The sequence below is a fragment of the Phalangium opilio genome, unplaced genomic scaffold (assembly GCF_054372755.1).
Source record: "Phalangium opilio isolate 3A_F unplaced genomic scaffold, DU_Popi_V2 ptg000663l_1, whole genome shotgun sequence".
In the NCBI taxonomy this organism is placed as follows: domain Eukaryota; kingdom Metazoa; phylum Arthropoda; class Arachnida; order Opiliones; family Phalangiidae; genus Phalangium; species Phalangium opilio.
Window position 1 is genome coordinate 113,097 of NW_028324247.1, and position 15,872 is coordinate 128,968.

Genomic DNA, 15,872 nt, shown 5'->3' on the forward strand with positions numbered 1-15,872 from the left:
TTCCTCTCATCCACTTTTGATAATAATAATAATAATAATATAAGCTTTTGTCTATGAAGGGATATCCACACTAAGCCTGTGGCTTGTTTACAGGTGGGTCCCTTTACAGTGCATAGAGGGGTGGTGGCTAGCCCCTATGCCACAGCTAACCTACAGCGCCCTATACTAACTATTACCGTTAACCTCTGCAAGTTTTGATGGAAAGGAGAAACCGGGTAAGACCGCGGAGGAAAACTCCTTTTAACAAGCGGGGAGAGAACTTGCAAACTCTACGCAGAAGGATTTGTTCCCAGATTTTCACCCGGTGCCACAGTTCGGGATCGAACCCGGGATCCTCTTGCTGCGAGGCGAAAGCGCTAACCGCTACGCCACCCCACTGCTATTATTATTATTATTAAATGGAACCACTTACCCCAAACGGGATTGGTTGAATTCCCACAAGCTGAGAAAGGTAAGGAGTAATAGATTAGATTTAGCAGACGCCACTAAAGCAATTGACTAATTAAATGCTGATAATTTTATAATATGAGAGCATTTCATTTTTTTAAAAAAATATTTTTCCTTTCAGATTTAGAAAAGGCCCGTTCCTTTAAAATAATCTCTTTCACGAGTCTTTAGATAAGTAAACATAGCGCGAGATTCAGAGTAGCTATGGCTATGAGGGCGAAATCAGGTGCGAAAAACGCTTTGAGGAAATTAATCAGAGCTGGGATTAATGAATTTTTAAGCTGGATTTAAAGACGCGGTCCTCTTAGCTTAAATATAGTCCCCCCGCGACACGCTATTAAAAAAACCATTCCGGAGTACGTGAGCGGGGGTTGCGGGAACGCACCTAAAAATATGGGTTCTCTCTCTCGCTAATATTACGTAGGAACAAGTCATTTATAATCAACTTATATAATTTAGCTCCACGCTTCTTTGAAAGCCTTATCAAGCATTTCATAGCTCCTCCAAGAAGTCTAATCTCCGAGATGCCTAGGCCTAGCTGCTTTTTACAAACTTCGATATTTTTAAAAATCATCTCAATAGTTTAGCAACGTCAGAAAATAATGGATTTTATTATCCCACCAAGAGTAGAAAACTCAAAGAGTTCATATTTTTAGATACGCCTGTCAATTAGCGCCATCTACGACGCTTTTCGTACGTGTTTGAGCTTGTGGTTGCATCGTTGTTAAAGGGGGAGAAGTAGGACTATAATCATAAGTTCATAAGATATGTTGGCCATAAGTTTGTCTCTGGTTACTAAGAGCTTGTCATGAAGTGTATGAGTTATAGGTCATAGATTCGAGGAGGTAAAGCGAGGGAGGCCTGGTGCATGAGGCGCTGCTGTCAAAAGGGGCTTAGTAATGCAGACTAAATAGGACCTAGATGGAAGTCCGGCAAAACTAACCACCGAGTGTAAGACTTCAATTCTCGCTTCCGTCGTTCTCGAACTAGCTCGAGCTGTAAGTCTCTCAGTAGAATTACAAAGTATAGGAAGTGACGTACTTCTGAAACGTATCTTATAAACTCATGCTATAATCAACTCAAATAATTTCCTCGTATCTCTTGAACCATGTTAATCCTACGGAGCTAACCTTTATGAAACCCAATTGTATTTATTTTTTCCACAAACAATGTTTGTCCGCAGGGGGTGTTACTATCTTACCTCTCTAACTTTTCGTTGAACGAGAACCTTGTGCCACTGATTGTCGTCGAAGCGGACCTTGGCGGGTCTGACGGCCTTCTCGACGGAGCTGGAACCGAGGCTGACCCTGACGGTCAGGACGATGACGCCGTCTCTCAAACTGAGCATCATGTAATCTTCGTTGTCGCCCGTGTAGAACAACATGCCGCTCGGTTGCCGCCTCTTGAAGTACAACGACACCTGATCGCTCGAACCGATGATCGGAGCTTTCATCAAAGGATCGTATGATAAATACTCCGAGCCACGAAATGTCGCTTCCGCCGAAGGTTTCTCTGTAAGACACATCAACAGAATGATTAGACTTTGAATACGTACTACTTTGTACTACCCCTATACAAAATCTACACAAACGGCAGGCCTTTGTGACGTCAACAACAACAATAAAGACACCGTAAAGAGGTGGTAGGTGCCCGGACAACTTCAGGAATCAACTATACTCACGAAAAAGAGGTTTATCGCTGTAATATCGTTACTAGGGTCGGAAATAAGCGCAAGACACTGGACATTGTCCAATACAATTTTATAATGTCCCATAATTTTTAAAAACAAAGGGGGTCACTGGACAGTTGACCAATACATTTTTTCAGAATTTTTGATAACTTGACTATGAAGATGCGACACTATTTTTGCGCACTCCAGTGGACAATGTCCTATAAATCTTGGAGTTAAAAGGGTGGGGCTCCCTCCAATACGTAACGAAAAGTTTAAATGATCTTATTGGCTCAGTTTTAAACTACGTTTTGATGACGTTGCTGACGGGGACGGCGAAAAATACGTTACTCCTTTTTACCTCTGTCGCCATGACCCGCCTCTTCCTTCATACCCCCCTCTCCGTCCCGTGGAAGGGGGGTCCGGGACTTTGACGCGCGCCCACATTCCATTACTCTGTTCTCCATTCCTACTACTAAAATTAAATCTATCCCTGGTTATATTATTTATGTAAATTAGCAAAATAGATCGAATGGCGATGGAGGATAAAGTTTCAACTAAATAATTTCAAATTATTCCATATTTTAATTAACTGCATCATCAGTTAAGAGAATTAATTAAATCCATTTCGTATGTAATAAATATTTAAAATAATTAGTTTTGTTAACTTAATAGAGAATTTAAATAAAAATAATTTAATTCATTTTATAGGAAATATAAAATTAAAATAATTATTTTAATTCGCTTAAAGAAGATTTTAAATTAAACAAATCAATTATAATATCTCGATTTTTTTATGAATCCATACTTAAATTCAACTTAAAGAACGCTTGAGGAGGCTAGTGCGGATGAATACACAATTTTAAATATCTTGTGCAATGTTTATGTCAAAAATAAACTTCTTTGTTAGAAACGTTTATTTTCTTCTTTTTCCTTTTGGTTTTTTTTGGTTTATACATAAATTTAATTCCACAAAAGATTGGTTTTTATTAATTCTTGTTTTCTTTCTCATGAGGTTTCACTGATAAATATAACGTTATAAAACCATCACTGATAGTAGATATATTGCCTAAAAATTATTACAAATTGTAACTTTTTCAAAAAAAATGAAAAAAAAATTCGAAGATGCGACTTTGAAATAATTACGCAAGAACTGAATTATAAATTTCAAAATTATAAACCCATGACAAAAATACTTAAATAGTTAAGAGATCAAAATAATTGAACGCAAAGTTCAAGTATATACATTAAATTTAGGCCTATACGTAATAATATTTAAACACACGAATCTTTTACCTACCACATCAGTTTCCTACTAAAGCAACATTTTCATTTTACAAATTGTAATCAGTCCTAAAACGTTAATTACTCTATCAAAATTGAATTTGTTTTTGCTATAAAATTTTTAAAAAACTTGAATTTAATTACTTTTCTCGAAAAATAGGGATCATATTTAATAATCATATATATATATATCAGTCGACCTTGGCACCTTTTTTTAATCAGTCAAAATAATTAGTAACATTGGAAGCAATTTAAATACTACAATTTAAACAATTTGCTACTGATTGATAGTTAACATTGCGATCATTTTACAAACCAAATTGGCGAGACAAAAACATATTGAGTCGAAAACATAAATATACATAATGATTAATTAAACGGGAATATATCAAAACGACACCAGCGTTAGTCTTATAAAAAACAAGGCTAAATAACTACCGTTTCAAAACTAACATGCAAATCAATGGTTTCTTAAGAGAAAGTTCCGCAAAAATCAAAACTGGTATAAGCGTAGATAGAAAATTTGTGACTCGTATTATGTTATTTAACAATTTTGGGGTTAAGTAACATACTGTTAAACTTAAGTTCAAACATTAAGAAAATTCGGATGAATCCTCTCTGGTACTTACAATAGAACGTCTCGCTTTTGGTTTTGGCTTCTCCGGAGTTTTGGCGGTTTCATCCTTAATCGCTTCGGATTTGGCTTTTAAATTCTTCGTTGCGTGAACTTGCGGTAAGAAATCGGTTTCTTCAACACCGTTTCCGCTGACATCGGCCATTCTCAACCCTAACTTTTCACTCTTCAAGTTCTCCCTGCTGACTTCCAATTCGCAGTTTTCGAACTTGGCTCTCAGGCTCTTAACCTTGTCCGCCCCAACTACTATGTCGTCATCCGACTTGTAACTGCATCGAACGACATCTGGATCAACTTGCGGTTGGGTGTCGACTTGCACGTTGACCACCTTGGGTCGATCTTCTCTCGGTGGTTTGATTCGCTTCAAAGGCTTGCGAGTCGTGGGCATCGGCACGTGTTCTTGGGTTGATTGGTTCTCCAAGGCCTTGAATTTGTCCAGCATCTTCTTGGCCGTGTCCGTGACTGGTAGGTCATCAATTTTATCAGTGCTTCGTACAATATTGGGGTCCCTGGGAGCTTCAGGTTCTGTGGAAGGCTCCTTGGTTATTTCCCTCGGAGGAGTGATTTGGAAACGCTTGCGTTCCTTCTCCTCTTCCTTGTAATTTTCGAAGAATTTGAATTTCTGGGTGATAACGGTGGTTTCAACTGGAATCTCTTTCCTTTCGGTCGGGGCACTGCCCTTAACGATTTCACCCTCAGGGGCTTGACTCGAGATACTGTCGTTGTGGGTTCGCAAAATCATGGAAGGGCTCTTCGAAGGGGACAATTGAGTCGGTGATGGGGACTTGACGCTAGCGTCCATCTGCTTGAAGAGGCTACTAGCACCAACAGCCGTACCTAAAGAAATTTCACAATACCCAAGGATATAAAATACTAAAGCTCGAGTCATGTAAGGACAAGTACAAATTGCTTACCAGGTTCCGTTAGAACTGACAAGTCCTCTTCCTTCTCTTCGCGCAGACGTTCGAACTTTTCAGCCTCAATCTCTTCATCATTTTCAATCGCACCCTTCTCGAACTTGTCCTTTATGGACAGGGCCTTAACATCGCGTCCTAAGACGACTGATTCGCTTCGAACCGGCGACTTTGTCTTCGTGTCTTGACACGCTTTTTCGTCCACCGCTTTCATGGACTCCGAACGTCCAAGGCAAATACGTTGGCGCAATTTAGCCAAATCATCTTTAACATCTTCCTTGGCTTCCTCGGCAGCGGTGTTTATGTTACCACTTTCCCATTGATCTTTAAGGGAAGACAGACCAGCGAAGTTGACCTAGAAATCATCGAAAAGTTCGTATTTTCAGAAGGGTAGTCTCCAAACAAACTTGGCATTAAGATAACGGTTATCATCTAGCTACTGTGGTACACACACTGCCTAAGCTAGTTAGTTAAACAGCTGTTCATGCTGCGTTTAACATTCTAAAAAGTGTTTAACTTAATGGTAGGCCGAGCTAACATCCCCTATCATTTCAAAAAAAAAAATACACCAAAATTAAAACGGCCCGTTTTAGCCAAATTATTTTCATGTGGATTGAAGCATTTATCTGTTTTGAGGTCACCTAGACGTAGTTTTCTAACATCCATCAACAAGGTGCGCGTCCATTACTGAAAGCTGAATTGCAACGTTATAAGTAAATATACGTTGTTGATGTACACGAGTATTTCTTTTAAGTAAACATATTTTCAATATTTTTACGTCTATATAAAACGTTAGTCACAAATCTTTCAAAACGACACCAACGTTAGTCTTATAAAAAACAAGGCTAAATAACTACCGTTTCAAAACTAACATGCAAATCAATGGTTTCTTAAGAGAAAGTTCCGCAAAAATCAAAACTGGTATAAGCGTAGATAGAAAATTTGTGACTCGTATTATGTTATTTAACAATTTTGGGGTTAAGTATCATACTGTTAAACTTAAGTTCAAACATTAAGAAAATTCGGATGAATCCTCTCTGGTACTTACAATAGAACGTCTCGCTTTTGGTTTTGGCTTCTCCGGAGTTTTGGCGGTTTCATCCTTAATCGCTTCGAATTTGGCTTTTAAATTTTTCGTTGCGTCAACTTGCGGTAAGAAATCTGTTTCTTCAACACCGTTTCCGCTGACATCGACCATTCTCAACCCTAACTTTTCATTCTTCAAGTTCTCCCTGCTGACTTCCAATTCGCAGTTTTCGAACTTGGCTCTCAGGCTCTTAACCTTGTCCGCCCCAACTACTATGTCGTCATCCGACTTGTAACTGCATCGAACGACATCTGGATCAACTTGCGGTTGCGTGTCGACTTGCACGTTGACCACCTTAGGTCCATCTTCCCTCGGTGGTGTGATTCGCTTCAAAGGCTTGGGAGTCGTGGGCATCGGCACGTGTTCTTGGGTTGATTGGTTCTCCAAGGCCTTGAATTTGTCCAGCATCTTCTTGGCCGTGTCCGTGACTGGTAGGTCATCAATTTTATCAGTGCTTCGTACAATATTGGGGTCCCTGGGAGCTTCAGGTTCTGTGGAAGGCTCCTTGGTTATTTCCCTCGGAGGAGTGATTTGGAAACGCTTGCGTTCCTTCTCCTCTTCCTTTGAATTTCTGGGTGATAACGGTGGTTTCAACTGGAATCTCTTTCCTTTCGGTCGGGGCACTGCCCTTAACGATTTCACCCTCAGGGGCTTGACTCGAGATACTGTCGTTGTGGGTTCGCAAAATCATGGAAGGGCTCTTCGAAGGGGACAATTGAGTCGGTGATGGGGACTTGACGCTAGCGTCCATCTGCTTGAAGAGGCTACTAGCACCAACAGCCGTACCTAAAGAAATTTCACAATACCCAAGGATATAAAATACTAAAGCTCGAGTCATGTAAGGACAAGTTCAAATTGCTTACCAGGTTCCGTTAGAACTGACAAGTCCTCTTCCTTCTCTTCGCGCAGACGTTCGAACTTTTCAGGCTCAATCTCTTCATCATTTTCAATCGCACCCTTCTCGAACTTGTCCTTTATGGACAGGGCCTTAACATCGCGTCCTAAGACGACTGATTCGCTACGAACCGGCGACTTTGTCTTCGTGTCTTGGCACGCTTTTTCGTCCACCGCTTTCATGGACTCCGAACGTCCAAGGCAAATACGTTGGCGCAATTTAGCCAAATCATCTTTAACATCTTCCTTGGCTTCCTCGGCAGCGGTGTTTATGTTACCACTTTCCCATTGATCTTTAAGGGAAGACAGACCAGCGAAGTTGACCTAGAAATCATCGAAAAGTTCGTATTTTCAGAAGGGTAGTCTCCAAACAAACTTGGCATTAAGATAACGGTTATCATCTTCCATATATTATCATATGTTTTCGTATATTTCCATATACAGGGTGTATCTGAAATGGACGTAGGAGCGAAAGTATTTGGGTTCCTGGGGCCAATATAAGGCGAAACTGAGGTAAGATATTTTGTCGTACGCCAACCCATTTGGAAGTTACTTGAACCTCACACTTGCTAGTTTGCATAAATCACAGCATGTTGACTTCGTCTAAAACAGTAGGAATTAAGTTCAAGATAGGATGATTATTGCAAATTAGTGGTTGCCAGCTAAAACAAAAAAAGCCTCAAAGCCATAGAGTTTATAGTCAATTTTTAAGGAGTAGAAAGTCGTACAGTTGGTGACTCATAAAGAGCATAAATATAAAACAACAAGTTACGATTTAGTGTGTTGAAACAACTGACCGATACTAACGGTAAACTAGCAGCGATAAGTAGCGCAAACGAAAAAGGAACACCGACATTTTGCTTCATTCTTCAAACAATCGAAAGGTTGCATTTAGTTTAAAGATTAGGTTATTGTTGCAACTTATCGAAATCGGTATTCGTGAATGAATGTTAGTGGGCGAATGTTTGGGATGGGATGTTGGGCAACGCCTGTTAAAACTGAGCCGTAAAATGCATAATTGGTAAAATTTAATCCTTATAAAAATCAACAAATAATGAAGAAACCTAAATGTTGAAAATGAAATAAAATTTGTTACGGTTCAAAGAGACCAAAAAAGGGAACATTCCTTTCTCTAAAAAATTAAAGTGAGGGAGTAATGGCGGTTTTCTTGGGGCCTCACCCGAAACTTCACCCGTAACAAATTAAATACGGATGCTTGAACAAGAAACTGTAAGACATATGATTGAAGTATCGTGATATGCGAAAACTTTAGACTAATGACGTTTACTAACTGGTAGCAATCTGCCAGCGTTGAGAACGACAGGGGACCTACGTGCAATGCGAGATGCAATGTAATGTACCCATAAGGAAATGTACATTCTTATTCCTTAGAATTATTCTATGAAAATTGCCAATAAAAACGGTAAAAAAGGTTCTTTTAACGGTTCAAATGCTTTAAAGCATGTAAAAAATAATTTGCTAATTTAATGGAAACGAGACGTCGCCGGATATGTAGTCTTGTACACAAACCAAAATGAACGCTTTTGCAACCGTTCGATTGTTTGAAGAATGAAGCAAAATGTCGGTGTTCCTTATTAGTTTCCGCTAGTTATCGCTGTTAGTTTCCCGTTAGTATCGGTCAGTTGTTTCAACAAACTAACGAACATCATTGTAAACATGTTGTTTTACAATGATGTTCGTTATGAGTCTCCAACTGTACAACTTTCTCTTCCTTAAAAATTGACTCTATGGCTTTGAGGCTTTTTTGTTTTAGCTGGCAACCACTAATTTGCAATAATCATCCTATCTTGAACGTATTTCCTACTGTTTTAGACGAAGTCAACATGCTGTGATTTATGCAAACTAGCAAGTGTGAGGTTCAAGTAACTTCCAAATGGGTTGGCGTACGACAAAATGTCATACCACAGTTTCGCCTTATATTGGCCCCAGGAACCCAAATACTTTCGCTCCTACGTCCATTTCAGATACACCCTGTATTATCATATATTTTCGTATATTTCCATATATTATCATATATTTTCGTATATTCCCATATATTATCATATATTTTCGTATATTCCCATATATTATCATATATTTTCGTATATTCCCATATATTTTCGTACATTTAAATGTTTTGATTGTTCTTTTTACCAATTTTTAATGAGCTTATATCCAATCAATCCTGAGATTTTAATGAACAACATTAATTTCCCTAAACTAGGTTAATTTGCAAGCTAAAAATGGTGTAAATATCTCACCCATGTTTCGGTGGATATTTCAACCACAATCAGATTACAATATGACTTTACAATCTAAGAAAGTTCGAAGTATCATTCAAACCGCAAATATTAGAGCTTCTACAAAGTTACAAAGTATACTTCAACGATCTTAGATTGTAAAATTACCAACATTAAGTCTGCAGCGCTCGGCAGAGTCGTACAGTTTTCTCGCAATCATAAATTCGATATCAAGTTCTAAAATTTTCATTATTATGATTGAACTTTAAATAAGAACTTATTCTTTGATATCGACCTTTGAACTCAAGAACGTTGGGTAATAAAGCGTTATTTCAAAATAAAACTAAAGCTTCCACCATCAATAGCCACCAACAGCCAAAAAACTAAAAACTACAGAGAATTATAGTAAGTATAGGGTATTTGCCAAAAATATTAACTCAACATGGATTAAATAATAAAATACGTTATATAAAACTCTGGACATAAACGCGGTCAAACCTGTGAAAATTTGCGTGTAACTTGAGCTCTGTCCGCCGATGGCTTGACCTCCTCAACGGGGGCACTTACGTAAGTCTCAACTTCTTCGTTTGACTTGTTGAAACTCGTTTTCTACAAAGATTAGTATTTACAATTAAGAAATAGGCTTAACGACCAATTAAAAACAAATGGATAATGAATGAATGAATCGGTTTATGCGGGTGATTAACAACGTACCAATGATCGAACAGATATGCTAGTTTCAATTGTTTCAGCCGCCATATAGATATTTTCTTCACTAACTGAAGGTATTGAGCCATTCGCAGAACTGTGTTTCTACATTCAAAAAATTCATTCCAAAAAAACAAACATTTAACAGCAATCGTGCAACATTCCCGTTAATGACGTATTTAAGTATTATTATAGCGTATTTTATTTAGTTTATTATATTACTAAACTTAATTTTAGGCAGTGTAAAAAATAATTTAACCTAATTAATTAGAAAACTGCGTTTTAATTTACCTTTAAAGAGATTTTTTCTACAATTTTTGGTATTTTTTTAATTTTCTAAATTTCATATTAAATAACGAATGACCTTTTCTATAAGGTAAAATATTGCAGGTGATAAAAGGCTTATGACAAGCAATATTTCACGGTTTTAAAATAAATCACAAGAACTAATTTAGGTGATAAGGGTTATATATAACGTCATTATACAATAAAACAAGAATCCATAAGACCTGGGAATGTTCAAAGATATAATAGGGCTGCATTGCCATTTATTATCTTTGGTTTTCCCATTTAGTATTGCAACTACATTATTGCAATAATATAAACAATACAACTAGTGCAAAAGTATAAGCTAGGCCTATTTCAGGTCTTATATGGGTTCTTGAATACAACGCAACAAACCTTGATTTTTTTCCTTGGCGATTTGGAAATTGAGGACACGGAAGAATTTTTTGAGCCACGACTTCGTGGAGCAGATCGCGAAGGAGTTGTACTTGAAACTTCAGGTTCTTCAGAAATTAATATTATATTACATTACATTACATTAAAAGGCAAATGATTGAAATTCACTACCATTTTGAACGCTTTTAAACCGTTCACTTTTCTCAAAAACAACGGTTGGAACTTTGAGAAATAGTTCAGGGTCGTACGATCCAACAGCTGGCGCACACCCTGTTTTAAAATTGACAAATGAATGAAGTATCCCGACCGTAATTGACAAATGATTTCTGTGTTTTATTTTAAGTATTTCGTATACACAGTGTTGCCACGGAATTTTCAGAACCAAATTCCCTGACTTTTCCAGGTTTTCCCTGACCTTTTAGGCCGAAAGTGTGAATGTTTACAGCACGTTTTAAGTGCTTATAATTAAATAAACTCTCTACATTAAGTTTTCCAATGTATTTGTTGCACCAAATGAATAAGAAACGTTTTAACTATAAAAAACAGTCTAAGAGATTTTTTAGAGAGCATTTACTTTATAAAAACAATTCTAGACAGCATTTTTAAGGATTGCTCTAGAGTTTTCTGTGTTAAAGGGGCTAACCGGCGCTGTTGGGGTGAAGTCCGCCCTTAGTTCAGGGGGAAAACACCCAGCTCTTTGGCCATAAGAAATGGCGCCACCGTCGCGGTGGGCGGGTAAGCAATATGCTAACCAACGGTTTGACTCCCCCTTCACCCCAACAGCTCCGGCCAGCCCCTTTAAGAGAGGACGAGGAGAAACTTTCATTACTCTTTCAATAAAGACTTATCCACAGAAATGTTACCCACAAAAATCAATTCCCTGACTTTGCTGAAATATTTTAAATTCCCTGACTTCCCTGACCTTTTGGGCCCATTTTTGAATTCCCTGACTCTTTCAGGTTTTCCCTGACCCGTGGCAACCCTGTTTTAGCGTTTCGAAATTTTACCCACTAAAATCAAATTCAGTGATTTTTTGGCCCAGTTCTAAATTCCCTGACTTTTACAGGTTTTCCCTGACCCGTGGCAACCCTGTATTAGTGTTTTCAACTTAGTTCCGAAACTGGTTCTATGCGGACATAAAGCGTTTAAAACAGCGCCATCTATCGCCAATAAACGGAAACATGATTCGTTTCCGTCCCCCCCCCTCCCCAGAAAAAACAAAGGACTTTAAAGTTTTATTTGGCCTATTTACGCTACTCTGTCTATAGATACTCTAGTTTAAGGTTGAGAAAAAACAAACCACTATCAATAATTTTCAACTCAAAGTGGTATATGATGATTGTTTCAAAGTTTTGGGTCAAGCCAATTACATTTATCAATAATTCTCTAGTGCTGATGTCATTTTAAACTGTCCACTTTATAATTTAAATAACAGGTAAAATAGTAGTATTCCCCCTCCACGGATTTTTAAAATATGCCAATATACTATATAAAAATTGCAATATTTTGGAAAAGGACAAATCTAATAGAAACTGAACCTAACACCTAACCTAACCTAAAATATCCCAAACATAATCTAAACAAGTGTATGCGCCCCAAATATCAAATATAAAAACAACCATAGGTAATATGTGCTACCTTTTTTTTTGCGGGGAAAAATTTTGAAGGTATCGTGTTCCCCACCTCATTTACCATCAGAAATGAGTACAAACTTTTAAAAATCCGTGGAGGGGGAATACTACCATTTGGCCAAATAACAATTTGATTAGATGTTTATATAAATTTCCAAGCCAATGGGTTAATTAGCTCTGAATTTAAAAAGTGCCACTGTCAGAGAGAAAACACATAAAGCAATACAAAATACGAATGAAATCATTGTCTCAATCAAATATCCTAGGCTTATACTCCCTTTTAAAATGTCAGCTAAGACAACACCACAAGTAGTTCCTCCCCATTGTAAGTAGTACCCCGAGATAGTACTAGCCATATTAGGCTATTTTTCTTCGCGCCAAAAGGCAACGGCAAATGATGTGGTGTTGTCTTAGCTGACTTTTAAAAGGGAGTATAAGCCTAGGATATTTGATTGAGACAATGATTTCATTTGTATTTTGTATTTGCTTTATGTGTTTTCTCTCTGACAGTGGCACTTTTTAAATTCAGAGCTAATTAACCCATTGGCTTGGAAATTTACACTGCCTCTACTGGTGCCTCTTGGCACAAGGTAAATAACCTAGTAGAATGTTTTATAGCAGAGCTTCTTCATATTTAAAATATTAAAAAATGCCTAAATCTATTACTAAGATTACAAATGAACACATTTAGATTTTGAATGCGTTGCAGGTAGACTAAAAGCTTCGGAAGATGTCAAAGCTAGAGCTTCCCTGTAGGGGTAAGACCAGAACATGGACTTGCCTTGCTTCTTTTTAAACAAATTACCTTAAATGTTGCCACACATAAAGGGGGTCAGATTTCAGTCTTACAGCCCCCTTAGTCAAATAAAGGTAATTGCAGAAACTGGAGAGCTTTTGACAATGATGGGCCCATTATACAGATTTTAAAATATTAGAAATAGAGAAATTTAATTTAAATTCAGTGCCCTCAATCTAGATTGAAGGCAAAATTTGTAATAGTTGGCTTTTCTAGAAACTAATTAAAATTATCAATCACACACAAAGGTTAAGACATTTTCAAGTCTATGCATGGGCTACAACAAACTAAAAATAATACTTTATTTAATAACAGACGTTACAGGCAACCACAGAAGGCCTAGGCCTGTAAAGTGTGGCTACCGGGACAGATACACAGAAAACGACAAATAAAACTTTTAAACTTAAATTATAACATTATAAATAAATACAAACAAAGAGATATGGTTCAAAGAGTTACATTACCGATATTCTCATTAAACCGTTTGACTTTGGCTTTTGGAAACATTTTAACGGGAAAGTATACAAGCAGTTCACACTGGCTGGTCGATTATCACAAAACTAAGTTAACTTATTTTTGATCTAATGATTAAATCCATCGCGTAGAGCCGTAGACTGTCGACTCTTTTCACCACTCACAAAGCACAAAATGTTTTTGAAAACAGAAAGTTCTAAAGGAATTATGGGTACTTGGCCCCTCTTGTAGTTCAAATTGAATCAGTTCAGTTCAGCCAGTTTTGTGTTATAACAAGTTGGGAAAACCAAAATATTACCTCTCCGAGTCAAGAGGTCTACTACTACAAAGTTATTTACCTAGATATGGAATTATTTCTCTTTTTTGAAGTAAAAATTTACGAAATATTGAAGCAGTATTCCAAGCATAGCGAATATACAGTAAAGCAGACGACATTTTACATCCAATAAGGATAAATCTTGGACACATGGAAATCAGTCAATGGCAAAAAGAACAGGAAATGAAGTCTACGCTTCAGCTGTTTACCCTATATTCTGATAGCTACATTCACAACTGGTTTGCAGTGTAAACACTATCGTCTCGTCTCACCTCGACAAAATTCTTAGTTTGCCAACATGAGTGTTAACGTTAAATAATACCAAAGCTAAATTGTAGCTAGACGCACTGATAGTCAATGCGCACCATAAATAGAATAAAAACTCTGTAGCTTAGCCCTACTAATCTAATTGCCACCATGATATTTTCTTCTATTATAAAATCTTAACCTGATTATTTTAGAGTTTACTTAACGTTCGGCTCACTCTGAACCGTTGATGTCTCTTCATAGAGTGCTGTCAGTTGTGACGTCAGATCCTAGGTTAAACGTCACGAGTCTGCCTTTAGCAATGGGAGGCCATGACAGTTACCGTTTTTTCTTTATGGGAAAACAGCATGGGTGACGTCACACCGGCGCTTCTGACAGCACTCTATTACAGACACGAAAATCAAAACCCAAAGTTTACTTCACCTCAGGCCTCAATTATTTACTCTTTGTTTCACTAAGCCTATTATGGGTAATACTAGATATTTAAATAGTTTATTAAGTAGGTCAAAAATTCAGTTTACATTGGGATGCGTTTACATTAATTTAAATTACACGCAGAGCCCAGAGTCGAAAAAGCTAGATTTAAATTTGTAAAACCTGATCTAAAGATTGTTATTTAATAATAATAAAATGGATAATAAATCAAAAATCAAAAGGCGACATTGTAAAAAAAGCTTAATCTAAAGAAGGGGGTATATGGCCCTAGAAAGTTATACTACATTGTTTCCCTGAACTTGTGCTAGGGGTAGTGTGGGGTTGCACCAAAGGGTGTTGAATCGTTGTCTATCCTGGCGAAGAAGATCGGCACTTGCTCGGTGAGTGATCCTAATCCGGATACGGTCGCTGATGATTTTAGCGTTGAGGATCTTCTTGTCGAAAATTGCGGCATTTCTTGCCTTCCATAGTTGAAATTTTGTCTCCGTAAAAACGATGTTGGTGACATAGTTAAGCTCCGGTGGTACTGGAAGTGGTGAGTGGTACAAGGCTGCCGCAGAGGAGATAAAGCGGCATTTCAAGAAACATTTGACTTTGTTCCAACAAAGGACGGCGTTGAGACATTGGTACAGTAAGTGTATAAGTTATTCGTTTGATGGGCAGAAAGGGCATTTTCTAGTAGTAGACATGTTTCTGGTGAAGAGGGTGTCACGTGTCGGCACTACATCATGTATCACCTTGAATTGAAAGTCTCTTCGAGAGCCCTCAAGGTAACCAAGAGAGGCACGGTTGAAAATTTGGGTCCAGTTCAAGTGCGGCAGGAGAGCCACCACGCGTGGCCGATCCTTCTTATCCAATGTTCGCCTTAGTTTCTGTAGTGAGGCCTTGAGGAACTCGTCAGGTTTAAGGATAGTTTTCTGAACTTGGATTGCTGTGTTCTTAACATCGATGTAGTTTGCGTGGGTTGTGGACAGATGAGGTCGCTGGAGGTTCCATTCCTGGTGGAATATGGTTTTGAAAGCTGTGGACATGTGGTACTCGATTGTTTCAAACGCTGCGTGATCTTTATCCCTTATGGAGGTTAGGACTCTGGACAGTCCTAAGGATCGAATAACTGCTTTCAGATTAGGCACTCCGAGACCACCTTTAGGCGTGGGAAGGTAGAGCGTGTCTCTCGAGATGAGTTCTTGTTTGTCACTCCAAATGAATTTGAAAACCATTCCTTGTAGAGTGCTCAGGATATCATCGGGGAAATGCACCAGTGGAGCCGGATACGTAAGCCTTGGTACAGCCACTTGGTTGACCAACTGGACCCTTCCCCTGAAGGACAATCCAATGTCATCCCACGGCAAGAAAGCCTCCCGAAAATTGCTTGCAAATCGCTCCACGTTAGAC

General features: G+C 38.1%; 2 protein-coding genes across 2 annotated transcripts; both read right to left on the reverse strand.

Moving 5' to 3' along the window:
• Positions 1-29: 29 nt before the first annotated feature.
• LOC149588128 (uncharacterized) lies at positions 30-6,584 on the reverse strand. The gene is made up of 4 exons (XM_089863160.1): positions 5,997-6,584; positions 4,949-5,303; positions 4,030-4,871; positions 30-1,959 (listed from the first exon to the last, which is right to left on the reverse strand). The coding sequence occupies exons 1-4, from the start codon at positions 6,441-6,443 to the stop codon at positions 1,900-1,902; spliced, it is 1,704 nt and encodes a 567-aa protein (XP_089719286.1). The 5' UTR covers positions 6,444-6,584; the 3' UTR covers positions 30-1,899.
• LOC149588129 (uncharacterized) lies at positions 6,520-13,604 on the reverse strand. The gene is made up of 7 exons (XM_089863163.1): positions 13,450-13,604; positions 10,730-10,828; positions 10,559-10,665; positions 9,884-9,982; positions 9,668-9,778; positions 6,899-7,253; positions 6,520-6,821 (listed from the first exon to the last, which is right to left on the reverse strand). Exons 1-7 carry the CDS (start codon positions 13,490-13,492, stop codon positions 6,520-6,522), a joined length of 1,116 nt encoding a protein of 371 aa, XP_089719289.1. The 5' UTR covers positions 13,493-13,604.
• Positions 13,605-15,872: the final 2,268 nt, after the last annotated feature.

Bases quoted from the DNA above. Each gene is read 5' to 3' on its own strand.
- LOC149588128 (XM_089863160.1), bottom strand. From the start codon at position 6,443: ATGCTGGACAAATTCAAGGCCTTGGAGAACCAATCAACCCAAGAACAC. The intron at 5,304-5,996 runs GTAAGTACCAGA...GATGATTTCTAG, and splicing joins CAAAAGCGAGACGTTCTATT to GTCAACTTCGCTGGTCTGTC. The intron at 4,872-4,948 runs GTAAGCAATTTG...AAATTTCTTTAG, and splicing joins GTCAGTTCTAACGGAACCTG to GTACGGCTGTTGGTGCTAGT.
- LOC149588129 (XM_089863163.1), bottom strand. From the start codon at position 13,492: ATGTTTCCAAAAGCCAAAGTCAAACGGTTTAATGAGAATATCG. The intron at 10,666-10,729 runs GTAGTGAATTTC...TAATTTCTGAAG, and splicing joins GTTTAAAAGCGTTCAAAATG to AACCTGAAGTTTCAAGTACA. The intron at 9,779-9,883 runs GTACGTTGTTAA...TAATCTTTGTAG, and splicing joins GCATATCTGTTCGATCATTG to AAAACGAGTTTCAACAAGTC.